The sequence below is a fragment of the Panthera tigris genome, chromosome A3 (assembly GCF_018350195.1).
Source record: "Panthera tigris isolate Pti1 chromosome A3, P.tigris_Pti1_mat1.1, whole genome shotgun sequence".
Taxonomy (NCBI): domain Eukaryota; kingdom Metazoa; phylum Chordata; class Mammalia; order Carnivora; family Felidae; genus Panthera; species Panthera tigris.
In genome coordinates, this window is record NC_056662.1 from 45,973,491 (window position 1) to 46,000,931 (window position 27,441).

General features: G+C 35.9%; 1 protein-coding gene across 1 annotated transcript in view; it reads left to right on the forward strand.

The window, feature by feature from the left end:
- The window catches only part of XRN2 (5'-3' exoribonuclease 2), a 77,916-nt gene that overhangs the window by 26,332 nt on the left and 24,143 nt on the right, over positions 1 to 27,441 (forward strand). The window contains exons 14-24 of the mRNA XM_042980996.1: positions 1,012 to 1,056; positions 2,678 to 2,809; positions 6,115 to 6,233; positions 8,313 to 8,448; positions 10,498 to 10,605; positions 10,699 to 10,788; positions 11,567 to 11,639; positions 20,139 to 20,222; positions 21,361 to 21,458; positions 22,062 to 22,141; positions 23,345 to 23,401. Coding sequence (XP_042836930.1) covers positions 1,012 to 1,056; positions 2,678 to 2,809; positions 6,115 to 6,233; positions 8,313 to 8,448; positions 10,498 to 10,605; positions 10,699 to 10,788; positions 11,567 to 11,639; positions 20,139 to 20,222; positions 21,361 to 21,458; positions 22,062 to 22,141; positions 23,345 to 23,401 — 1,022 coding nt within the window. The remainder of the gene's footprint in view (positions 1 to 1,011; positions 1,057 to 2,677; positions 2,810 to 6,114; positions 6,234 to 8,312; positions 8,449 to 10,497; positions 10,606 to 10,698; positions 10,789 to 11,566; positions 11,640 to 20,138; positions 20,223 to 21,360; positions 21,459 to 22,061; positions 22,142 to 23,344; positions 23,402 to 27,441) is intronic.

The following is a 27,441-nucleotide window of genomic DNA, read 5'->3' on the forward strand; positions in this document are numbered from 1 at the left end:
GGTTTTAAGGTAGTCATTCACCATATATCCAACATTCAGCTTCTCTTTTGACAGAAAGTACAAATTAAAGATCTTATTAAGGATGTTATTTTGCAGTTGGCATTACTGATCTGGAAGGGCAGAGAAGTGCAGCTAGTAAGGTGGCGGTCAGTACAGTAATTCTAGCCCCTGTTTTGGGCTGTCATAGAACCTCAATTGACATTCCAGTGCCTTGATTCTCACAGAATCTTGGGCATGGGGGGAATGCTGGGGCCAGGGAGGCCTTTGAATGGCCAAACAGTTAGTGGGAAACAAGATCAACCCCAAATCCTGTTTAATTGAAACCGTGACTACATTTTGAAAATGAGCAGAGGGGAAGAATCCATGCAGAGTGGACCCTTTCTTGTGGATTAAATTGGCTCAGAATGAGCAGGGCAGACATCTGAATTTCCTTCCTTTCTTTCATTAGATTGACTTCTTAGAACCTGGTGTGTGGGGCAGGGAGGTGATGTTTGTATAGAGCCCCACTTCTCTCTTTACCCACTCTGTGCCATGCATGCTACAGAATTAGGAACTGTCAAGCCCTTTTTAGGTAACACAAGCTCATTATTAAATTGTCAGTTTGTTTTTAAATGGACATCTTGGTTATTAACTGTATTCAGCTAAAACTTAGAATTATTTGTTTTCTTACTTGCATCTTCTCCATATTGACAGCCTATTTGCTCCAGGGTGAGACCAAGAGTCTTTGTCATGACTTGCATTCTTTCCTGAAATGATGTCAAAAGCTTAAGTGAAAAAAATTAAGAGGAACAAATTATATCTAAACTCCATTTAGAATGATCTGTGTCCGTCAAAGGTTCTGATAAACAGCACTTTGAACATATGGTCCATTGCCTAGTTTAATTATATATGTCTAGGTTTCTGGGGTCTTCCTTTAAAACTTAAATTGTTTCCCAAATCATTCCTGGTAATGTTTAACTCTGACATTTTTGTGTAATTATTTGACAGAATATGTGGATTTTATACTTTTAGGACAGTTTTAGAAGACGACAGAAAGAAAAAAGAAAGAGAATGAAGGTGAGTTTTAATTAATTTCGTAAGATGGGCAATAGCATAAGTTTACAGTTTGGGAGAAAGATGTTCATTGCAGTTGCTTTATTTCTTCTCTAATAGGAGTTGGTTAGGGATGTAATGTCTACCCAGCTGCTGTCTTGCCTAGAGAAAGAATGCTAGTGTTTTTTCTAAGCTCTGGAGTCTGAAAGGATGCACTTGATGGGCATGGGGCACTTAGCTATTTGAATTTTTTTGTCATTATCAGGTATTGTTTGTGTAATAAAAGCAGTCAACCCTTTATATCCTCTTAAAAGTTACTGCATTCTGTCTACATCTGTCAGGTTAATCTTCCTGAAACTGTTGTTTCTCTGCTTGGAAATGACCAGTGATTTTTGTAGTCCCCTCAGAACCCACTTCTGTCTCAGTCTGGCATGCGGAACGTACTCTGATCCGGTCTGATTGTAGCCGCCCGGCTTTTCCCTCCTGTCTTAATGTATCACGTCCCTCCTGACTCAGAGCATTGCCTGCACTTGCAAGCTCTGAGTGGATTTCTGACTTCACGACTCCCTCACATCTTAGCTTTTCCACCAGGGCCTCTCTTAAGGCCTCCACCCTCATCCAGGATTAGCAGTCCTTTCTCTGAACTCTGCTGCTTTTGCTTGTGATATTTGTTTTCTTACTTCTTGCATAATGCTCTGTAGTTACTTCTTTAGTTCTTCTTTTTCTTGCTTCTTTACTAGATTTTAAACTCATGGAGTTTAAGGACTGCCTTTTATTATTATTACTATTATTATTATATTTTTTAAGTTTATTTTTATTTATTTTGAGAGAGAGATAGAGAGCAAGTCGGGGAGAAGCAGAGAGAGAAGGACACAATCCCACAGTCTGTGCTGACAGCGTAGAGCCTGATGCGGGGCTTGAACCCACGAACCGTGAGATCATAACCTGAGCTGAGATCAAGAATCAGATGCTTAACCGACCGAGCCACCCAGGCACCCCATTTATTTTTATATTTTATTAGAAGTAAGCAAGTTGGGGACTCTGGAAGGGAGAAAAGTAGAGTTCCTTATTGTTAGAGGTATGTTCAAAACCACTAGATTCAGAGGGGCATATTTGATTTCTACCTTATGTATTGCTATTTTCTTTCAGTCAGTACTTGTGTAACAAGTGTGTTGTATCAGTCAGCCACAACTGTCACTAATTACAGCTCTAATTGGAAGTGAAGAGTTAAATTCTAGCAAGGTGAAGGGTAAATAAAAATGGTTTTTCCTAAGTATAGATTAAACTCTTGATTAGTTTTTTTAACCTTAATAGTTATATTATTTTCCTGTGCCTGAAATTGTTTCTTGAATGTGTTTTGAAATTGTCAGGAATTGTAGAATAGCTTAATGAGACATCAGTAGATTCTGTGTATCAGAACAATGTATTATGTACTTTTAAAACAGTTATTAAATGTTACAGAATATTGTTTACAGGGTGAGTTACCATCAGATCAAATTGTGCTAACAGTTTGTAAATGCTAACAGAAATCCAGTTCCTCCTTTAAGTGCTTACAGTGAGACTCCTGTTCCATTGCCTTCTTTTCTTCCTGTCATCTGTGTTGTGATGTAATTTTAATTTCTACATTTGTTTCCACTTATGTTAGAGAGATCAACCAGCTTTCTCTCCTGGTGGAATATTAACCCCACATGCCTTGGGTTCAAGAAATTCACCAGGTTCTCAAGTAGCCAGTAATCCAAGACAAGCAGCCTATGAAATGAGGATGCAGAATAACTCTGTAAGTGACTTACTTTCATGTGGCATTGAAAAGTGGTGACTATCAGAGGTCTCTTGCAGTTGTGTGTGAATTTTGTCACTCAGCCTGGAGTTGTTTTGTAGTTTTCTCAATTTCTTTTGCCTTGAGATATTTTTAACTTTGCTGAATCCATGATTATCAATATGTAAATATCTAAATAACATGAAAGAAAAGAAAATGCATGCAAATATAGATAGCTAAGAGGCTGTAGGGTTTCTGTAATGCAACCAAAGGTACTGGGTGCTAGAAGCTTGAAGGGAACAAGAGAGAAAAATGGGTTTTCCCCTTTCTTTCCAGGGATCAGTTATAGACATTTTACAGAATAATCCCAGTCTGTCAAATATAAGCACTTCTCACTGCCCAAACCCTTACCCTCCAACTCAGGCATGGAATAGATTTGAATATATATTTTAAGGTAGCTCTCGCTATCCAAATTCTGGTTGCTCTGTACTTAGAAACTCAGGAACTGAATGGATTTGCCACCTGCAGTCCTTCCTTGTTTAAACTTGGTGATCCAAACTGAAGAAGCAGATCATCTCACCCAGCAAGGCTGTACTCTGTCCAGTAGCTTCCTGTTGTTCAGTGGCAACACTGAGCACAGAGCACATGACAGGGCAGCAGCAGGGGTGAGGGAACAGACCACGAATTGAAGGACAGCAAATAATCAAAACGATTGCTTATTTCAGGTTGGTAGGCATAAGAGAGAAAATGTGTACTATAGAGAGAGGAAATATGTTTTGTAAGGCTTGAGATCTAATTAAATTTTTGTTATATATTCAAGGAAATTGTATAAGTTTTGATATTTAAGTTTCATTATTCTGTTATCCTATTGATGCTCAAATCCTTTATTACAGGGCAGTCCTGTTTGTGGAATCTTTGCCATACTAGGAGACTGATTTATATTCTCGCCAGTTTCCATTTTGAAGTTTTAGAACCTTAGATTTCGAAATTTGGGAACTGAGATTTTGCATCTCCTGAGAGAAGCAGCCTGGGTTTCTGTTCTGTTTTTTGTTCTGTTTGATTTTTTTGTTCTTGTCTTATTCCTTTCACCATTAACAGTGGGATATGGAGGGTCAGTGAAGGATTGCGATGAGACACTTGAATAGAACAGAAAAGGCTGATGTCCATCATTTAATAGTGACTGCCTTCTCCACAGAGTGGAACTAAGTGACTTGTATTGTCAGACACCATGTTGATGATACAGTGCTTTTTTTCTTAATCTCAGGGAGTACGGCAGAGTTAAACTTGGCCAGCTGTGATTGCTTTGAGAAGGATTCCAGTATCATACTAAAGCTCCACAGGACTAGACCCACCATTGATTAATAATGTCTGCCATGGGAGTAGGAGTAGGGAGATTGGTGATTAGGTTGCTTATTTGATCCTATCTTAATTCCCCTTGACACAGTTATTTCTGTTGGAGTCTTGGCGTAGAGGGTTTTCATCTAGGATGTTATAAATTTAAGGAAATCACAAGGCTGAATTACCAGTTCATTTAAAGGGTGCCTTTTGAGTTACAGAGTTTGTGCTTTTTTTTTTTTTTTTTTTTTTTTTTAAAGCTGTTGGACATGTCCAGTATTGAGTAGTGTCTACTTGATGGTCAACGTTGTTAATGTTTTACTAGCTGGCTTCTGTTTCCTCATAAATCTGTGTTTTTAAGTTTTGCATTCTGAAAAGTATGGTTTGACTCTATCTGCAGCCATTTGATAAGATTTGATTGCAAAAAGAGTTTTTTAAAAAGGAATTTGAATAAATTGGTATAAATCTGGTATGTTCAGGAAAGACTATTTTTGTTGGTAGAGAGCAAAAAAAGAGCAGTAGAGATTTTGTATTAAAGAACAAGCTACTTCTTTTTGTTTTCCGTTGCAGTTGTATTTGTTATCTAAAGATAGTTTTCTGTTTGTTTTTTTTTTATCTTGTTTGTCAGTTTGGGAAAGTTTGCTTTTTATCCAACTTCTTTGTACTTAGATGATTGCTATGAATATCATCTCATAATTTAATCCAAATGGATTTAGTGTTGGGTTTGAAAAATAAAAGTGATGACTTCTTGAAAGGTGACCCACCTTACGCCATGTAGGCAGCCTGTGTTGTTGATCTTTCATACGTATCGTTCATATCATTTTCCTTTAATCCTCGCAATAACCTCCAAAGAGAACATTATCCCATTTCAGGTTGAGGCTAACAGAGGTAAATTGTCTAAGGCTGTATAACCTGTAAAGGTTGGACTTGGTATTTCAAACTCAGATCTGTCTGACTGAAAATACCCATCTCAGTTTCAAGTACAACCGCACCTTCCTGAATTTATTTTTATAGTTTTGTGTGTTTTTTTAATGTATTGGCCATATAGTATCATGAAAAAAATGGAAATTATACATTTTTAAAAGAAAGTTATAAGCTCTGCTTTGTTGTAACTTTTTTTGACCTATGGTGTAAACTACATTCATAAAGTAATTTAAAAATAATTGAGTTTACTCACAACATCTAATATACTCTGTATAACAGAAGAAAAACCTTATCATTAAAACCTTTTCTGCCACTTGTGTTTTTGGTCATAACATTAAAAACTAAAGTTGCAGAAAATTTTAATTTTTTAATGAAATACTGAAATACTTTATAGAGTGTTCACTGTGTTTCCTGAGTTAGTTACAAAGGGAAGATAATACTGAATTTAAAGTGGTATCCAAGTCTTTGAAATACTAAATCTCCATTTTTCTAAGTTACTGATAGATTTTTACTTGTACATTGAATTTTAAAACATTATCAATAATTTTATCACTTACCTGGCAGAGTGTCTTTAAACTGTTGATTTCCTGATGGTTGCGTGAGGTTGAGCACTTACCATTTAACTTCGTTGTCTCCAGCATTGATTATATTGTATATTATTAATTTATGTATTTATATTTTCCCCCTCCCAACTTTGCTATTTGTTTGGTATAAAGTGGTTGTGAATTCATAATGTGAGGAACCACCAAAGAAAAAATAATCAAGCTCTATAATTTTTAAAAATTTATAAGATTAAATTCTTTTTTCTTCTGAAATAATTTTTATTCTAATAATGTTCAGATTCTTTTGAGTTTAAGCATAGGAAGCTTGGAACTATATTATTCTTTTTTGAAGAAGTGGCGTAGGCCAAGATAAGTCTTTGTATTTTCTAAATATGTTTACCATATCTATTTAATAGCTTTAAAAATGTATTATCATGAAACATGATTGTAACAGCAGTTGGATGTAACTTCTTGTGTGAAATGAATAATTAAATCCTTTCTCTGTAATGTTATAATTGTTTGCAGAGTCCTTCAGTGTCTCCTAATACAAGTTTCACTTCTGATGGCTCCCCATCTCCGATAGGAGGAATTAAGCGAAAAGCAGAAGACAGTGACAGTGAACCTGAGCCAGAGGATAATGTCAGGTGAAACCATTTTTTGGTAACACTTTGTTATCAAATTGCTGAAATAGATGCTGTCTAATTAATGCTATTTAGCTTAGAGCAGCATTGCCTTCAGATGCTTGCCTGTGATCTTTTTATCCACCAGTAATTAATGTGGAGGGTTAGAATAGTCAGTAAATTCCAGTGAGATGTGTAAGCTATAGCTGTTAAACCTAAGTATCTAGATTAGTATGCGTGCAGGTTTTTGTCCTCCAAGCCACTTTTCCCTCTGAGACCAGGCACTGGATCGGCTAGACATGAGGTGTTTAGCTCTGATTATGTGATCTGAATGTTACTGTTTTGAGATTAAATCTTCAGGCTGCTTAACACAGAAAGTTCAGTTACACTTGGATACTTAATATAGTTTGCTTTAATCTCAGTTGGAAAGGTTCTTCCTCAAATGAAATATGCAAAAGAGATAAACATGTGTATTTTTTAAAACCACAGACTTCGATCTGTACAATTACATTTCATGACAGGGAAGTTTCCCTTTAGCTGTATACTTGAAATTTGTAATGAGAAATTTTGATTCTTTATCCAGAGATTTGAGATCATTATGTAAGATTAACAGCCTCTCATGTAATTAAATCCGTATTTCAACCCTGTGTTCCAAGTGCAAAAGGCAAACAATCTGAATGATTGTAACTAATTAAGAATTTAGCAAAATGATATATTTCAAAGTTAAACAATAGTGGTCCACAACTCATGCTTCTTTTATAGGACGTGGATGGTATGTTTGCATTTATGATGAGAAACTTCTCAAGTGTCATATATGGTTCTGTATTTTCCTAACGTCCTTTGATGTCAGATTCTGAGATCTTTGGTGACTTGTGATTGAACATTTACCTGATCCTCTGTTTCTGCAACTCTGGATTTTCCTCTTAGAGTATGTTTTCTGTTTTATTGTGTAGCCATCTTGATCAATACCAGCTTAATAGTTAACTTGATTTATTAGTACTTTATTGTGTAATCCCGGTACTGAGAATAGTCAAGGTAGAACTGCTTCTATTAAGAAATGCTTGGGACCCTTAACATGTATTTCATTAATATTTTCTGTAAAACAATTACAGTCCGCATCATAGAGGGTATTTCTCCTAAGTGATGTCCTGTGAATCCTTGGGGCAGGTGGGAGGGAATTAAAATCGATGTGTATTCTGGAACATGACTGCAATTTGTAAGATGTGGCACATGGTAGAAAATAGCCCTTAATGAGAATCATCTTGATGTTCTTGATCTGTCTTGATTTGTTTTTTTAGTGTTCTTTGGCTTCTTTGTGTTCTTCGATAAAATGTTTAAATCTTTCAGAGAATGAAAAATGAGTATTTAAAAAAATATATATATACTTTTGAGTGAAAAACGTATAGTTCACATGTATTGTCAGTGGCAAATGAGAATTTAGTGAATTAGAAGTGAACCTACTTCTAAGTTTTACCAGAACATGCATATGTGTGTTTATGTGTCCTTCCCTTAAGCCAACAGCTCTTAGCTGAAAGAAGAATAAGGCCCACGGATGGGGAAAGTAGATATAAACATAATTTTCTGCCTGGTTCCTAGATTATCTTATAAACCATTTTTACCTTTCAAAAAATTACACATGCAACTCTTTTTTTTTTTTTTTAAGTAATTTGATTGACTTCCTTTATTTAGTTTAAATGTATTTTACAAACGGAGGACCTTGAAATATCTTCAGTATTTGAATCTTAAAATGTAGTTTTAGAATTGGTCCACAATCAAAAAACATGTAAAACAGTATTAACATTTGAGCAAACAAATACTCAGTATCTACTTTAATAGTTATTCTTTTTCCAAAATGTTGTTTTCTAATGGTCTTACTAGAATCATCATTTGGGTTTTTGATGTTTATCGCTTAAGTTGATAATAAGTCCTGTGTAAGTGGGCTTTTAGAAGTGATTAAATAATTAAATGAAGCTGTGTTAGCATTACTGCTTAACTCATTAACATTTCACCTGGATATTAAATATAAAATGGTTTGGGTGATAAATCGGTGAACAATTACTGAAAGTATTAATTCGACATGAATCGGCTTTGCCTGGATTTTAGGCTATGGGAAGCTGGTTGGAAACAGCGGTACTACAAGAACAAATTTGATGTTGATGCAGCTGATGAGAAATTCCGTCGTAAAGTTGTACAGTCTTACGTTGAGGGGCTCTGCTGGGTTCTTCGATATTATTACCAGGTACAGAGAATATTTTCCTCTAAACCTACCTAATCATTTAAGGAAGATAGTAATTTCTATAATCATGTGTATTATTGAGCTGTGTTATGAAATTAAATCCAGACTCATTTTTTTAAAAGCTTCTTGTTCAGAAATTCATTACCTTAAATAATATTTGTTTGTAAACCCTTTGAAGCTTCTCAAGTGTTAATATATAAACAAAGATAATTTTTGTTGTGCTTATTAAAGATTTCGGCGTCAAGTAGTATGGTTGAGTGTACTTTGTCTTTAATGTGATTAAACTATAATGGTTTTTTAATTGGAAATTAAAAATAACTAAGTAATTAATAGACAGTCACTAAATGACTGAACAAAGGACAAAGCCTAGAAAATACTAGTAAGAACTTGGAAGACATTTGAATGATACCATTTCCTCCGTGTAATGTAGTGATGTTACATGAAATGCATGATAATTGGAGTAATCTGTATCTGACTTTAAGCTTTTGATAATTGAGATGTCAGATTGTGAGAGATTAGGTAGACATAGAGGGGATTGTGACACTAGTAGTTAATACCTGGTTTTGTTCTTGGAGAGCAAAACAAGTTAGGTCTGGTGTGATCTGAAAAAAGAGGGAGTTTGTCATTAAGTGGAAAGTGTAATTTGGATGCATTAAATTAGGTTGTAAAATACTGCAAATTCATGTTTTACTTTTGTCCTCAAGATTTTAATTCCCTAGGCATAGAATCAAAACATATTAGGAGGACTTTTCTATCAGTAAAACTTATTGTTTTCTTTTTGATAGGTTTACTTAAATATTTTTTTTTTAATTTTTTTTTTAACGTTTTTTTTTTAATTTATTTTTGAGACACAGAGAGACAGAGCATAAATGGGGGAGGGGCAGGGAGAGAGGGAGACACAGAATCGGAAGCAGGCTCCAGGCTCTGAGCCATCAGCCCAGAGCCTGACGCGGGGCTCGAACTCACAGACTGTGAGATCATGACCTGAGCCGAAGTCGGACGCTTAACCGACTGAGCCACCCAGGAGCCCCTTAAATATTTTTATAGTAAAGAGAAAGTTGTCACAATGAAAATGTAATAGGGAATTGTAAAATGAAACTTTTGTTGGCAGTTTTACTCAGTCACTGTTTCAGTGATGTCCTTTACCATCTATATGCTATAGGTAAGTGCCAGCTACCACCGCTCTTCATTCTGTTTGGTGATGGCAGCTGTAGAATTGAAAAGAAATACCACCAAGCACATTTTAAGGATAAAAATCTTCACCAAATTTGTTTGTAAATATAAAGTTTGGTGTTAACTACTAATTATTAAAAATGCTTTGCAGTAGTTTGTGGGGGTTTTTTTGTGGTTTTTTTTGTTTTTGTTTTTTCCTGGTGGGGGTGCCTGGGTGCCTCAGTCAGTTAAGTGTCTGACTCTTGATCTTGGCTCAGGTCATGATCTCATGGTTCGTGAGATTGAGTCCCTCATCAGGCCCTGTGCTGATAGTGCGGAGCCTGCTTGGGATTCTCTCTTCTCTCCCTGCCCCTCCGCAGCTCATGTGCATGCACGCGTGTTCTCTCTCAAATAAACTTTAAAAAGAAAAAAAGATTTTTATTTTTAGAGAAAGCACAAGTGGGGAAGGGGCCAGAGGGAGGGAGGAGGGGAAAGAAAGAGTGTGTGTGGGGGGGTAGATCTTAAGTAGGCTCCACACTCAGCATGGAGCCCCATGTGGAGCTCAATCCCAGGACCCTGGGATCATGACCTGAGTCAGAATCAAGTGTCAGATGCTCAACCAACTGAACCACCCACGTACCCCATGCAGTAGTTTTTAAATCAAGGAGCCATTGATATAAAGTAAAAGTTCAGTTAATCAAAACAACTTTTAGGACTTATGGGAAAAAATTAATATATGGAATGTGCACTGGAAATCGTGTTTTACAAATAGAATATTATAGGTTAATAATACTCTAAGTTTTGTTTGCTTTACTGTGTCCATACTGAACATAGATTTTTGGGTTTGGGTTTTTTTGTTGTTTTTTGTTTTTTTGTTTTGTTTTTTGGTGATGATTCTAGGGCTGTGCTTCCTGGAAATGGTATTATCCATTCCATTATGCACCATTTGCTTCAGACTTTGAAGGAATTGCAGACATGCCATCTGATTTTGAGAAGGGCACTAAACCGGTAAGCCTAGTTATTTAGAGTCATAAAATTCATAGAATTTTGGCTTAGATAAAAATTGTGTATTTTATCTTAAACTTTTTTTCTTTCTTGCAGTTTAAACCACTGGAACAACTTATGGGAGTTTTTCCAGCTGCAAGTGGTAACTTTCTACCTCCATCATGGCGGAAGCTCATGAGTGATCCCGTAAGTGTCTTAGTACTGAGTTCTCTATACTTTTCACCTTTTTATTTTCTACTTTCCTTGGTCATCAGAACCCTTACCCAGCAAATAAAATTAATTTGTGTTGGGGAGAAATTCTTTTTTTTTTAACGTGTATTTTTATTTTTGAGAGCAAGCACACGTGAGTGGGGGAGGGACAGAGAGAGAGGGGAGCAAAGGATCTGAAGCAGGTTCCATGCTGACTGCAGAGAGCCCAACGTGGGGCTCGAACTCGCAAACTGCGAGATCATGACCTGAGCTGCAGTCGGACACTTAAATGACTGAGCCACCCAGAGGCCCCTGGGAGAAATTCTTGTAACAGTTACTTTGTTCTCAGCCTACCTGTAAGTTATTATTTTTATTTATTTCCACCATGTGTAGTGGCTTCCAGAGTTCAGACTGGGCTACCTCAGATCATCTCTGCGCTTGTTTTATCTGCCAGATAGAGAGCAGGGGAGACCCTGGCATGAAATAGGAATTATTAGAGTCTGTAAACTCTTCATTGACTGTCTTGGGTTCACAGTTGTCAGTTCTAAAATTTTTCTATAGTAATGCCTTCCCACCCCCCATTTTTTAAATAAAATTGTTAATTTTGTTTTACTACTGGGGTTAATGACTTGATATCTTAATAACGAGTTTTTGAAGGAATAAAACCTCATTTTCTCATCGGGCCTGATAACATGAATGAAAGAAATGTCAAATTCTTTATAACTCATGCATGTGTGACTTTTGTTTTGAATCTTTATTTTTCTCCCTGATACAGGATTCTAGTATAATTGACTTCTACCCTGAAGATTTTGCTATTGATTTGAATGGGAAGAAATATGCATGGCAAGGTAAAATTTAGACGTTATTCCTTTTTGTTAAAATAATTTTCTCTTTTTGGTAAACTGTAAGAAAACATGATTTATGGGATGAAAGAATTTCTGTGAAAGAGAAATATTTTGGGACACCTGGGTGGCTTAGTCAGTTAAGCGTCCAACTTTGGCTCAGGTCATGAACTCACTCATGGGTTCGAGCACCGTATCAGGCTCTGCACTGACAGTTTGAAGCCTGCTTGGGATTCTCTCTGTCTTCCTCTCTGCCCCTCCCCTATTCACGCTTTCTCTCTCTCTCTCAAAATAATAAAGTTTTTTTAAAAAGATAAATATTTTAGGGCGCCTGGGTGGTTCAGTTGGTTGAGTGTCTGACTTCAGCTCAGGTCATGATCTCACGATTCATGAGTTCAAGCCCTGTGTCATCCTCTGTGCTGACAGCTCAGAGTCTGGAGCCTGCTTCGGGTTCTGTGTCTCTGTCTCTCTCTACCCATTCCCTGCTCATGCTCTGTCTCTCTCTGCCTCTCAAAAATAAAGAAACATAACAAAAAATAATTTTAAAAAGTAAATATTTTAAGAATTACATGTGAAAATTTCATTTTTTTCCATCCAACCTGGGATTATCAGTGATTAGTAGTAATTAGTAACATTCTGATAAACAGTAAATTAGACTGAAAGAGATTAGTCATTCTGTCTTTTGTCTCTTTTGTGATTAAGGGGACTTGGGACTTGCTCATTGGCACCTTGTAAGATTGCTGAGAAATAAAGAAACATGGTTGTGTCCATGTGGAGATTCACTTATACCCCATGGAAATTTGAAGATGAAAAATGTATAAGAAATTTAGTTTTAAATACTTGACAGTAATCGTTTCCTGTTTGTTTAGTTAGCTGTTATTTTCTCATTCCTTCTGTTACAGTTTTTATAAGAATGTCAATTTTAAATTAGTACTACTAAATTTAAGGTGCTGTTTACCACTCAGCAAATGTCTGATGATGACTGAATGTAAAACACAATAAAGAATTCTGTCACACAGTAAGTCAACTATTATTTCATGCCAAAGCCCTTTTCAGCAATCATTTTAATCTTTTCTTCCCCCATATATTTTTCTAAGATAATCAATTTGGTAAGGTTATGTGTTTACTTTTTCCTTGGTTATTTCCTCTGGTGCAGATGACCAATAACATGACTCAGAATTGTGAGACAAAGGGGTATCATTTGAAAATCATTTTATGAGATTTTTAGGGTTGACTTTTGGTTTACGTAGTGAAAGACATTTCATTATTTCTTTAATGGAATGATAATGGGAAATGCAACCCATTGATTGAGGTTAGCAAGTATGCTCTGTGGTCATATTTTGTTATATGTAAATGGATTGGAGTCTTAGATTGTTTTTGAAGGTGCTTTGTGGAGAATGCTTTGATTACAGGGAGTGGAGGCATAGGAGAATAAAAGGCAGTGAAGTAAAAATATAAGTATATAAGTATACTTATGTAAATGTCAAGTAAGTAAGTATATAAGTGTGCAGATGTCTTGCTTTCTGTATATACCATTGTAGTATAAATCATCCGGAGGAAAAGTGAGGCAATGCACAATGGCTACAATTTCTTCACATCCTTGCTAACATTTTGTTATTTTCTTTTCTTTATTCGGTAAATGGCTTTTACGTATTTAGGTATTTTTTATTGAAGATAATTGACATACAATACCCTCTTTCAGGTGTACATCATTTGTACATCAGGTGTACAATACAAAGTTACTACAGTACTATTGAGTGTACTCCTATGCAGTATAACATACCCATGACTGACATAACTAGAAGCATATACCTCTCAATCCACTTCATCTAGTTTGCCTGCCCCCTCACCTGCTTCCCCCTCTGGTAACCAACAGTTTGTTTCCTATATCTATGAGTCTGTTGCTGTTTTGTTTTGTTTGCTCATTTGTTTGGGTTTTTTTTTTTTTTTTCTTTTTAGATTACACATATAAGTGAAATCATACAGTATTTGTCTTTCTCTGTTGGGACTTGTTTCATTTAGCATTATACCTTGTAGGTAACATTGATGTTTTTGGAAATGGTAAGCTTTCATTCGTTTTTGTGACTAATATTTCATTGTATACATCTTCTTTACCCATTCGTCTGTCTAAGGACACTTGGGTTGCTTCCGTATCTTGGCTATTGTAAATAATGCTGCAGTAAACAAAGGGGTGCATATATCTCTTCAGATTGGTGTTTTTGTTTTCTTTGGATCAATAGCCAGAAGTGGGAATTGCTGGACCATACATTCATTCTATTTTTAATTTTTGAGAAACCTTCATACTGTTTCCCATAGTGGCTGCACCAGTGTCCATTTCCACCGACAGTGTATGAGGGTTCCCTTTTCTCCACATTCTCACAAACACTTGTTATTTTTTTGTCTTTTTGGTAATAGGCATTCTTAACGATGTGAAGTGATATCTCATTGTGGTTTTGACTTGAATTTCCCTGATGATTAGTGATACTGAACACCTTTTTATGTGTCTGTTCACCATCTGCATGTCTTTGGAAAAATATCTGTTCACATCTTCTGCTCATTTTTTAATTGAGTTGGTTTTTTTGGTATTAAGTTGTACAAGTTCTCTATATATTTTAGATATCAACCCCTTACTGGATGTATGATTTGCAAATACATTCTCCCATTTAGTAGGTTGCCTTTTCATTTTGTAGGTGGTATCCTTCGCTGAAACACAAGCTTTTTAGTTTGATGTGGTCCCCCTTGTTTATTTTGGCTTTTGTTGCTCTTGCCTGAGGGCACTCGCCAAAAAAAAAAAAAAATTATTACTAAGACTGAAGTCAAGGAGCTTATGGTTTCTTCTAGGATTTTTTTTTTTTTTTTTTTAATTTTAACTTGCATCCAAGTTAGTTAGCATATAGTACAATAATGATCTCAGGAGTAGAATCCAGTGATTCATCCCCTACATATAGCATCCAGTGTTTATTCCAACAAGCATCATCCTTAAGGCCCCTTGCCCATTTTAGCCCATCCCCCCTCCCACAACCCTTCCAGCAACCCTCAGTTTGTTCTCTGTATTTAAGAGTCTCTTATGTTTTGTCTCCCTTCCTGTTTTTATATTATTTTTGCTTCCCTTCCCTTATGTTCATCTGTTTTGTATCTTAAAGTCCTCATATGAGTGAAGTCATATGATATTTGTCTTTCTCTAATTTTGCTTAGCATAATACCCTCTAGTTCCATCCATGTAGTTGCAAATGGCAAGATTTAATTCTTTTTGATTGCCAAGTGATACTCCATTGTATATATATATCACATCTTCTTTATCCATTCATCTATCGATGGATATTTGGGTTCTTTCCATACTTTGGCTATTGTTGATAGTGCTGCTGTAAACATTGGGGTGCGTGTGCCCCTTCAAAACAGCATACCTGTATCCCTTGGGTAAGTACCTACTAGTGCAGTTGCTGGGTCGTAGGGTAGTTCTATTTTTAATTTTTTGAGGAACCTTCATACTGTTTTCCAGAGTGGCTGCACCAGCTTGCATTCCCACCAGCAGTGCAAAAGAGATCCTCTTTCTCTGCATCCTTGCCAACATCTGTTGTTGCCTTAGTTGTTAATGTTAGCCATTCTGACAGGTGTGAGGTGGTATCTCCTTGTGGTTTTAGTTTGTTTCCCTGATGATGAGTGATGTTGAGCATTTTTTCATGTGTCGGTTGGCATTTTTTCATCTGATGTCTTCTTTGGAGAAGCATCTGTTCATGTCTTTTGCCCATTTCTTTACTGGATTATTTGTTTTTTGGGTGTTGAGTTTGAGAAGTTCTTTATAGATTTTGATACTAACCCTTTATCTGATATGTCGTTTGCAAATATCTTCTCCCATTGAGTCGGTTGTGTTTTAGTTTTACAGCTTGAAGTGCAGAATTGTGATGGACTTTGTTTTCTTTTTCAGTATTTCTTTGGCTATTTGGGGTCTTTTCTGGTTCCATACAAATTTTAGGATTATTTGTTCTAGCTCTGTGAAGAATGCTGGTGTTACTTTGATAGGGATTGCATTGAACATGTAGATTGCTTTGGGTAGTATCGACATTTTAACAATATTTGTTCCTCCAATTGATGAGCATGGAATATTTTTCCTTTATTGTGTGTCTTCTTCAATTTCTTTCATAAGCTTTCTATAGTTTTCAGTGTATAGATTTTTCACCTCTTTGGTTAGGTTTATTTTTATGGTTTTTGGTGCAATTGTAAATGGGATTGATTCCTTGATTTCTCTTTCTGCTGCTTAATTATTGGTATATAGAAATGCAACCGATTTCTCTGTATTGATTTTATATCCTGCAATATTGCTGAATTCATAAATCAGTTCTGGCAATTTTTTGGTGGAATCTTTTGGATCTTCCACATAGAGTATCATGTCGTCTGTGAAGAGTGAACGTTTGACTCCCTCCTTGCCGATTTGGATGCCTTTTATTTCTTTGTGTTGTCTGATTGCTGAGGCTAAGACTTCCAATACTATGTTGAATAACAGTGGTGAGAGTGGACATCCCTGTCATATTCTTGAACTTAGGGTGAAAGCTCTCAGTTTTTCTTCATTAAGGATGATAATAACGGTGGGTCTTTTGTATATGGCTTTTATGATTATGAGGTATGATCCTTCTATGCCTACTTTCTTGAGGGTTTTTATCAAGAAAGGATGCTGTATTTTGTCAGATGCTTTCTCTGCATCTATTGAGAAGATCACGTGGTTCTTGTTCTTTCTTTTATTGATGTATGATGTATCACATTGATTGAATCAGCCCTATATCCCAGGTATAAATCCCACTTGGTTGTGATGAATAATTCTTTTAATGTATTGTTGGATCCAGTTGGCTAGTATCTTGTTGAGAATTTTTGCATCCATGTTCGTTAGGGAAATTGCTCTGTAGTTCTCCTTTTTAGTGGGGTCTTTGTCTGGTTTTAGAACCGTCTTTTAGGAGTGTTATGCTTTAAGGTCTTACATTCAAGTCTGCAATTCATTTGAGTTTATTTGTGTGTATGGTGCAAGAAAATGGTCACTCTTTTGCATGTAGCTTTACAGTTTTCCCCACACCATCTGTTGAAGAGACTCTTCTTTTCCATTGTATATTCTTGCCTCCTGTGTCATAAATTAATTGACCGTATACGTGTGGGGGTTTTCTGGGCTCTCTGTTTTATTCTGTTGGTCTATATGTCTCTTTTCATGTCAGTACCATACTGTTTTGATTACTGTAGCTTTGTAGTATAGTTTGAAATCAGGGCGTGTGATACCTCTGGCTTTGTTCTTTCTCAGGATTGCTTTGGCTATTTGGGTTTTTTGTGGTTCTATGCAAATTGTAGGATTCCTTGTTAACTAGTTTGTGAAAAATGCTAGTGATATTTTGATAAGGGATTACATTAAATCTGTAGATTGGTTAGGATAGTATGGGCATTTTAACAGTATTCTTCCAATCCATAAGCATGGATTATCTTTTCCATTTATTTGTGTCTATGTTTTTTTGGTAATAGCCATCCTAATGGTTATGAAGTGGGATCTTACTATATTTTTGATTTGCACTTCCCTAATGATTAGTCATATTGAGGATCTTTTCTTGTGCTTAGCTACATCTTTGGAGAAATGTCTATTCAAGTTTTTTGCTCATGTTTGAATTGTGCTTTTGTTGTATTGCAGGAGTACTTTTATATTTTGGACACTAGTCTCATATAAGATTTTGCATTTATTTTCTTCCATTTTGTGACTGTCTTTTTACTTTGTTTGATAGTGTCCTTTGATGCACAAAAGCTTTAAATTTTGATGAAGTCCAATTTTTGTTGGACTGTTTTGTCATTGCCTGTGCTTTTGTTGTCATATCCAAGAAATCATTGCTGTATCCAGTGTCATGAAGCTTCCTCCTTGTTTTCTTTTGAGAGTTTTATAGTGTTAGGTCTTAACATTTAGGTTTGATCCATTTTGAGGCAGTTTTTGTCTACGGTGTAAAGTTAGGGTCCAATTTCATTCTTCTGCTGTAGATATCCATTTCCCAGCACCATTTGTTGAAAAGACTGCTCTTTTCCCATCAAATGGTCTTGGCACCCTTTTTGATGATCATTTGACCATGTATCTGAGTGCCTATTGATAGGCTCTCTGTTTCGCTGCCTGGTATTCCTAATCTTATGCCAGTACCAAACTGTTTTAATTCCTGTAGCTTTAGAAAGTTTTGGAATCAAGTGGTGGGAGTCCTTCAACTTTATTTATTTTTTTCAAGGTTGTTTTGGGTATTTGGGGTCCCTTGAGATTCTAAATGAATTTTAGGGTGGGTTGAAACTCAGGCCTTTAATATTTTTATATTTTGTGTAAGTATTTTCATTTATTAGACTGTAGCAAGAAAACATATTTTAAGGTAAAATTTAGTAGGGGTGCCTGGGTGGCTCAGTTGGTTGAGCGTCCTGCTTTGGCTCAGGTCGTGATCTCACCATTCGTGAGTTTGAGCCCCACATCGGGCTCTATGCTGACAGCTCAGAGCCTGGAGTCTGCTTCAGATTCTGTGTCCCCCTCTTCTGTCTCCACCCCACCCCTGCTTGTGCTGTATCTCTCTCTGTCTTTCAAAAATGAATAAACATAAAAAAAATTTTTTTAAGGTAAAATTTAGTACTATTACAATTTTTCTCATATGTCTTTAAAATTTATCCAAAGTAATGGTAACGTTTAAGTTCTTGCCTAACTTGAGTGCATCTTAAAATGATAGAAGATAAAATATATCTGGGTACATTTTCAGCATTTATTGAACGTGCAATGTTGTTCTTTTATAGTATTCATATAATAATACTCCAGCACCTGTGTGGCTCAGTCAGTTAAGTATCTGACTCTTGATTTTGGCTCAGGTGATGATCTCATGGTTCTTGAGATCAAGCCCTGCTTCAGGCTCCGTACTGACAGCGCGGAGCCTGCTTGGGATTCTGTCTCTGCCCCTTCCCTGCTGAGCTCTCTCTCAAAATAAATACACATGCTTTAAAAAAAAAAAACATTTGTTGAACATGTGTACTTTCAATGTTGTGTTTTTATATTTAGTTAATTTATATAAGAGAAATATAGCATAGTCATTTCGAATGTTGTGTATTTTATATATGACCAGAGAATTTAAGTATTTTGATCAAAGTCACAGAGCAATAGAACTAAGATCTGAACACAGAGAGTATGAGCACTATGTTTACCTAAGTTTTACTGCTACTTAGGTTACCTGTAAATAAGCACTCTGGAAAATTTTAGGTGTTAATGTCATTTTTACTATCAGCTCACTCAGGCTTTATCTTTATCACATCTGGGTGTAATGCATTTCTTCCCACCCTGGCCATTAGGGCTGATTTTTTGCTTAATAACCTTATTGTTGTCATTAGCTGCTGACCAGTTGGAGTTGGCTTTTGGAGTTGATGGAATGTCTGCTTGATAATTTGGGTTTTAAGTGTATGACTAAACAAAACTTGAAAAGCTCCCTACATTTTTTTTCTGTGTGGATGTTTACCAGTAAATGAAATAGCCTAACTCAGATGATAGATGTTAATATTGAAATCACTTTTCACACTAGAAGTTAGTTTCTTTTTAACTTTAAAAAAAATACATGTTTCCCTACTAGGTAATGAAATTGAACTTGTTTCCAAACTTTGAAAATATGGTAGCTAAGTAATTAATGACAACTTGAGGAGCCTTTCATTTCTCATTCTAAAGGGAACAATCACAAGTAGAGCAGTTTTGACTGTCAGTAGTTTCAAAATTATTTAGCTCTATTTAGCATTACTCTTTGCCATTTATTTTAAATTTTTTAGCCAAAAGACTATTTATATTGTATACAGTACAACATACACATTTGGTTGAATAACTTCATATATTTTTCTAGTAATAGACATTGTGCTACTGGTGTGCTTCTTTGAAAATTATGAATTTAGATTGAAATAAAACAATTACCTTAATTCTGGCACATTCCAGAGAACAGTTTTCAGCCTGAATACTCCCCACGGTTATTTAAGCAAGTCTCTAAAAACTTCTTGCATATAAATTAGTTATTAGGTTTTAAAATGTAAACAAAATACTGTGAAGTTTTAGAGCTGGAAGACATTCCATGTATTTATTCTAGTTGAGTATTTAAATGTTGAAAACCAAGTCAGAAAGATGAAAGGACAAACTCAAGCCCTTGGCAGATTAACTGGCTTGCCCAAGGGCATCCTCGTAAGTAAGGCGAGAACAAAGACTCGTGTCCAGGTGGCTACTTGTTCAATTAATTTAAAAATTTTATCATCATAGAGTTAAGATTCTGCAAATATGGCTCTTACGAGCCATTTTAAGGGTGGAAAATATATAGAACTTTTGTCTTCTCTCACCACATGGGAAGTATTTGCATCTGAGATTTGACCAAATAGAGTTCAGTTTCGAAGTGTTTTTACATCAGCAAGGATATTCTACTAGAAATGTTTATTTGGACCAATGATAAATGGAATTTGGATGATCCTAATAGCTGGGTGGTTGGTGTGCATTTTTTCCCCCAGGTGTTGCTCTGTTGCCTTTTGTGGATGAGCGAAGGCTGCGAGCTGCTCTAGAAGAGGTGTACCCAGACCTCACTCCAGAAGAGAGTAAGAATTGTACTTTCACTTGATCTCAACATTGAGTCTGTATCATACAGACTTTACATTTCCCTGTGAAATTAGACTCTTCTTCCACTTGTCAAATTTCACATAAAGGCCTAAACCTTTGATGTTTTCTTTATAAGGAAAGTCAGCTTCTTAGAATTTATTATCCATAAATTGAATAGTAATTATAATTTTTTTAACTCACAAGTGTTTGTTAGATTTATTAAAAAGCAACACTTCAAGAATATCCTTTGACTTTTTGGTTCTTGTATGATATGTACACACAAAAGTTTTTTTCCATACTGGGTTGTATTAGTTTCCTCCATCCTCCTTCCCTTCATCTCCCCTCAATAACAGTTTGCTTGAAAAGTTAGATTCAAACAAAGGCATTTTCTCTCAGATTGCTAACCTAAAATGTTATTTTATTACAAACAGTGGCATTTTGTCATTAATACTGATAGTTAAAAGTATTGGGAAATTGGGAAGCTAGATTCTATTGGGAAATTTATTTAACACCAGTATGATAAACCTATAGAAATAATTTCTCTGTCAGCCATCCTTAGAATAGTCTTTGTTATCAGATGGTATAATTTGTTTGGGTTTCCTCATGAAATGGTTTTATATTTCTTAACGCAAATGAGTTCTGTACAGATAACTTTGTCCCTTACCTTACAATACTATATTCAGATATCTTTTAGTGATAATTTTTTCCGAGTCATTGATCTTTGAAACCTTATTGTCAAAAATTATTTTTCTTTCATAGAGGCTTCACACATTTTGGCCTATAACTTTTAAATTATTTTTTGTAAACTTTATACTTAAGTTTTAAAAATTTAGGTTTTTAGGTTTAAGTTTTAAAAAACTTAGGTTTAAGTTTTAAAAATTTAGATTTCTTGGGGTACCTGAAAGGCCCAGTCGATTAAGCATCTGACTCTTGATCTCAGCTCAGGTCTTGATCCCACAGTTTGTGAGATTGAGCTCTGTGTCAGCCTCTGCACTGACAGCACTGAGCCTGCTTGGGATTCTCTCTCAAAATAAACTTTAAAAAATAAAACAAAATTTAGATGTTTAATTTTCTCATAAAAGTTGTGCTTGTAGATGTAATTGTTTGATCTTTATTCTTTCCTTACTTTCCTCCCAGCTAAAAGAAACAGTCTTGGAGGCGATGTCTTATTTGTGGGGAAACATCACCCACTTCACGACTTCATTTTGGAGCTCTATCAGACAGGTTCCACAGAGGTATGGTCTCTTTTTCCATCATGAGGTGTTTTTAGACAGTGTAATTATTTGATTAATCAGATATGCATTTTTTAAATTTTGATAAAACAGAAACAAGTGTACCATTTTAACTTTTTAAAAACCCTTAAAAAGTGTGTGATTTTTTTGGCATTAAGTCTGTGTACAGTGTTGTGCAGCCATCACCACTGTCCAGTTCCAGAACTGGGTATCCATTAAACAATATTAAATGATACATCTCCATTCTCCTCTCCTCTTACTTTTGGTAACTTCTATTCTACTTTCTAAGAATTTACCTGTTCTTGGTAACTCACATAAATGGAATCATGCAGTATTTGTCCTCTTGTGTCTGACTTACTTTACTTAGCTTAATGTTTTCAGGGTTCATCCATGTTGTAGCAGGTGTCAGAATTTCATTCTTTTAATGGCCATTGTGTGTATATACCACATTTTGTTTATCCATTCATCTGTTGATGGGAACTTAGGTTGTTTCCTCCTCCTGGCTTTTAAGAATAGTGCTTCTATGAGCATTGGCATACAAGTAGACGTGTGAGTCCCTGCTTTCCATTCTTCTGGATATATGATCAAGAATGCATTTTTCCACAGCCAGTGGATGTACCTCCTGAACTATGTCATGGAATGCAAGGAAAATTTTCTTTGGATGAAGAAGCCGTTCTTCCAGATCAGTAAGCATTTATTTGTGTAAATTGGTACAACTGGGAAGAAGTTTAGTTAGCATTTTGTCTTTGTTGCCTACATGTTTTATTTTCTAGTAATAGTGAGAAAACAAAACAGAAAACCTGCTGCACTATGAAAAAGACTTGGGGTGAGAGCCCAGCTCTTCAACCCAGTGGCTATGTCACTGTGTATAGGGAGCCCTGGGGTTTCCTAAGGCCCTTTCAGGAGATCCATGAGGTCAAAATTATTTTCATGATAATACTAAGATGCTGTGATATATTTGCTTTTCTCACTCTCTTTCTGTCTTGAGTGTACAATGGAGTTTTCCAGAAACTGAATGTAGTGTGATAGATATCTTAGGAGATTAAATCAGAAGCAGATAAGAGAATCCAGCTATTGAGATAGATATTAAACCAGATATTAAAGAAATTTTCAGAAATGTAAGACAATGACACTTCTCATTATTTTTCTTTCATTTTGTAAAATATAGTTTTTCATTAAAATGTTATTTATGTTATAGGTTTATTATTGTTATCTTTAAATTAGTATTTTAGAAATTTTGTAGTTTTAATTTTTAAAAGGTATATATTGATAGACGTAACCAATGTAAGCAAAAGCTTTTTGAGGTCCTTGATTTTTAGGAATGTTTTAAAGGCGTTCTGAGATAAGAGTTTGGGAATTCTTGGTCACAGAGTATGTGTATCTTCTTTTCTACATAATATTGGATGGTTTTCCAAAGTGATTACACTATTTTATAATCTCAGTGGCAGTTTGTGAGAGGTGTTGCTCTGCATTCCTGTAAACCTTTGGAATTGTCATGACTTTAATTTTTGTCAATTTAGTGGATGCCTGTTGGCTTACAGTTGCCTTTCTCTGATTACTAATGAAATCAAATGCCATATGGTATATTTATTAACCAGTTGGTTTTCCTCATTTATAAAGTACCTGTTCTATTCTTCTGTTTGGTTATTTATTCCCCTGACGCCCCTTTTTTGATTTGTTTGTATCCTTTACAAATTCTGATACGAGCCTTTTGCAGAAAATAGTTTTCTGTTAAGGAGATTGCAAACAAGGAAGACAGGGTCCTTTTGAAAGCTATAATTGGTTATGTTGTTTTTGTTGGTACATTTTAATGAGTTCTCTTTCCTAAAGTAATATCTTACTTCCACATATCCAGAAGGCTACAACTTAACTGTCTTCCTTGTCTTTAGAATAGTATGTTCTCCTGTCCCCATGTTACGAGATCTGGCACAGAACACTGCAATCAGGTAAGTCTTCCAAAATTCACGTCATTTGACCAAAACACAGCTCTGTAACTTGCAAATAAGTCTAAAAAGACCTCTGAATCACAAGGAAATGGCAGCTATTAATCTACCAATGCTTTGAGATTCGAGAGTCCCTGTGTTGCAAACCTTGGAACAGAGCCTCTTGACTTTAAATTATGTATATTGTTAAAGTTACTGATTGAACAAGCTTGCTTCTCGGCTTTCTGGTTTCCCTTGACAACCTCTAATTCTTCCCGGATTAGTAAGTGGGAGGTAGAAAGTAAGAGTTTGTAGGAGTAGTTGTATGTAGGAGCAAACAGACCTCTACACCCCAGAGGCCCACACAGCTTCACTGTGTTACAGCAGATTATTTTAATTATATTTACAGTTGTGGCTCTGCAGAGTTTAAAAACAAAACTATTACATCCTTTACTTTGGTTGAGATAGAATGATTTTATAGAAATTTTTACCAACAATTAATAGATAAACTTAAAGGGCTAATTTCTGCTACCTGGAAAACTTACTTATATTTCATTTCTTACATGATGATAGCATTTTCTGTGTGTAAAATATAATATGATTGTTTAGAATTAAAAACCAACAAATTACTATTTGCTTAATTAGTGTATGTAATTACTAATCTTGACAACAGGGTTTTTGTTACTATCATTTTCTGCAGTCTTCAGGCAAGACTAAGGCAAACACATCTTAGTGAATCGAGGATTTTGTAAAAGCCTGTGTGGGAAGGCTATTTCCCACTCATACTATTTCTCTGATTCTTGGGAAGCATTTTAGATTTATCATTATAAAGTGAAAGCATGTTCATTTTCCTATCCTTAATGGATTTAGGTAGCACCTGCAATTTTAGGAGGTATGTATGTATGTATGTATTTATTGTGGTGATAGACTGAATGTGATGTTTTCTTTTTCTTTTTTCTTTTTTATAATATAATTTGTTTCCAAATCGGTTTCCATACAACGCCCAGTGCTCATCCCAACAAGTGAGAAGGACTTTTATTTAAAAAAAACTGTCATGAATTTGGAAAATCTTTCTAGATTAGTTGCTTTTATTTATCTTTACGCACATGTTTTGTTTATCTTTACACATAATTTGTTCTAGCTCTTTGTCTTTGAGCTCTTCTGTTATGGGTGGAGTTAGAATTGTGAGCCAAGCTCTTCAGCCCTTCATGAATAGTCTGGTTTGGGCAGATCCATTGAGGATGCTCTGTGTTCACCCTTGGGGTCTCTGCCTTGCAGTGGTGCTTCAGGTCATTTAATCCCACTGGATCCGTCTTCAGATTGTCACATGTTTGCTTGTGCTCCTCTGTTTTTCTGCATGTTTTCAAGAGCCTTTCTGCCCAGCCCTCTAGAAGTAGTTAACTTTACTTACCTTTCTAATTAGGATAGAGAAACTTGTCCAAGGGAAGAATTACAAAATTGACAAATCCTTTAGCTTCTGTTTGTATGGTGGTGTTAGTGTTGGTTGGTTATGAGCCTGAGGGGCCTTTGGTATTATTTGGTATCCATTATGTTCACAAGATTATCTGATGTATAAGATAAATCCCTACGTGTATATTCAGGTACATGTTGAAAAAAGCTTCATAATAAAATTGATTTGAGTTAATTTCCTAGAGATTTGTGAAAGATCAAATTAATTTTTACCTTATGAGGTAATTTTCATTGTTTCCCCTGAGGGGTAATGAGGTGGATCCAGTTTACTGCATATTTTTGTGTGTGTGTTTGTTTGTTTGGGGGCTTGTTGTTCATCCCAGTGTTGTGTTTGCTCTGTAAGGGAAAATCTACGAATGCAGCCTCCGGTGCCAACTGCAGTTATTTCTCTCTGTTTTGACTCCTGGCATCTTTTCCCTTCTCTGTTTGGGTGCATCTGGTATTCCATTCCACATCAGAGAAACCATTGAGTGTAGGTGGGTTCTTCCCATCGCATTGGTCTTACTTGTAGTAGGAAAGTGTATGAGAGAGGTTGTTGAAGTGTTTAAGTTCCTAGAAGGACCCTTAGAAAATAGAGGCGGCTGTGACCTAGGAAATCTTTTATTCTTTTCTAATTCTGATCCCATAAATCAGTCAGTATATTAGTAGCTTAACTTTGAATAGAACTGAGCTATCCCCTTTAATTTTCCTCATCCTGCATTTCACCATTGTAATTTGCTTAGCTGTAATATCTTTAGAATATTGTTTGTTAACTTTAAATATATAAAACCTCATAAGTATATACAACCTCATATGATTTTAAAATTAAAGGGAAGTTCTCTTCCACTGCAGCGGCACAATTTTCTGTTCTTCTGGAGTAGACACACACACACACACACACACACACACACACACACACACACACCTCTTTGTTTTACCTCACATTCAGTGTTCCGTACTTCTTTGTCCAGTGCCTGTCACTTGTTCTCCTGGCTGATCTCTCTTTTCTGTCTCTGAGCAGTTGCCCAGACTCAGGAGCCTCTAGTTCTATATTACATTCCATGTGCTTAGCCTCTCATTCTACAATAATCCCTGTATCTACACCACTGTTCTGGAATTTTTTTCCCCTGTTATTTTTTATCCCTGGCTCTTCCCAGTGGGCCTATTTTGTAGGGTTTTTTTTTTTTTTCCTTTATTTTATAGTTTCTTCTCCTGAATTACTATAGTGACTTCCCAGCTGATTTATTTGATTTAACCTTCCCACTGACTCTGTTGGCATATGCTATAAGTCTTCTCTCTCTTAAAAGCACTACCAGTCCTCAGAAATCTTTGCTCTAGAGTGCCAGTGGAATTAAACTTTGTCGAGGTCTGTCAGTTTGGCAGAGCCATTGCTCTGTGCTTAAATCCGCGCAGTTGCTCACAGACACGTCCCTCCTCCTTGTAACCATGCTCTTCCCATCACTATCACACTAACCTCTGTATCTTCCTCTCATTGTTTGGAATGCCCGTTCCTTTATAGCCTATCCTTCATAGCTTTTCTTCTGTTCTACAAGGTGATCTGTAATTTATATGATCTTCTTGTGTGTTATTTTCATCAGCAGCATTTAGTTTTCTTTTTTTCTCATAGCACCTAGCATAGTTCTGAACCTGTGTAAAAGCCCAGTTGTTCATAGTGTTCATAGTGTCAAAGCCCAGTGTTTTACAGAGCCTTCCAGGAGCCCTTATTTCTTCAAAGAAGTGTTTCTTAAACTTTCTGTAGTCACCTTTGGATGACTCAGGCAAGGGATAGAGTGTTTTATCTCTTCAAGGAGGTTTTTTAAAAATGTGAGTTTTTTAATGTAACTGTTACTGCAGTGTCTATAATGCTCATGGCTGGCAAGCAGGTGATTTGAAATCAGAAGCCTAGAGGAAGTGGAGTATATACAGTCAGTCACAGACTTGATGGTGAAAACTCTTGGAAGGGTTTATCTTCCACTACCTGGTTAGCCACTTCTGACAGCATGTCAGAAAAGACATCTTAAGTCCTATAAACTCTTTAAGTGCTTTAAAATGTCAAGTATATGAATCATGAAGTTTTCCCTACAAGAATAGTTTGCAGTGGTATGCTGATTTAGCATTAATTACAGAAGGTATCAGGGAAAGGTGGGGTAAAAATGGGGAGTGCAGGCAGTAACTTGATATTTAGAGTTTTCTGCTATCTTTGTGAAGTGTACTAGCACTCTCAAACAGTAATAGTACTTAAAATAGCATTTCTAAGGGTAATTCTTAAAGTGAATTGAGTTGGAAAGGGGTGTTGTACATTCCTTTCCTTTCCTGTTAAGACTTTGCTGTAGTATTTTCTTCTAATAGTGTCTAAAGTGCTACTTGTGATACAGATAAAAGCACTGCTCAATTTTGTTATTTTCAACCATGCTTAAGTTTACAATTTTTATATTTTTGTCCTTAGTGTGTTTGTGATAACAACTAGGTGATTATATGAAATAATAGGGAAGTTCCCTACCAAGGGAGGGGTCCATCATACTTCTCCTGGGGCAGGGCTTCTCAGTGGGTAGAAGTTTGTGCTGGATGAGTCAGCACGGTGCCACCTAGAAGTGGTGAAAAATAGTCCTGTTTAC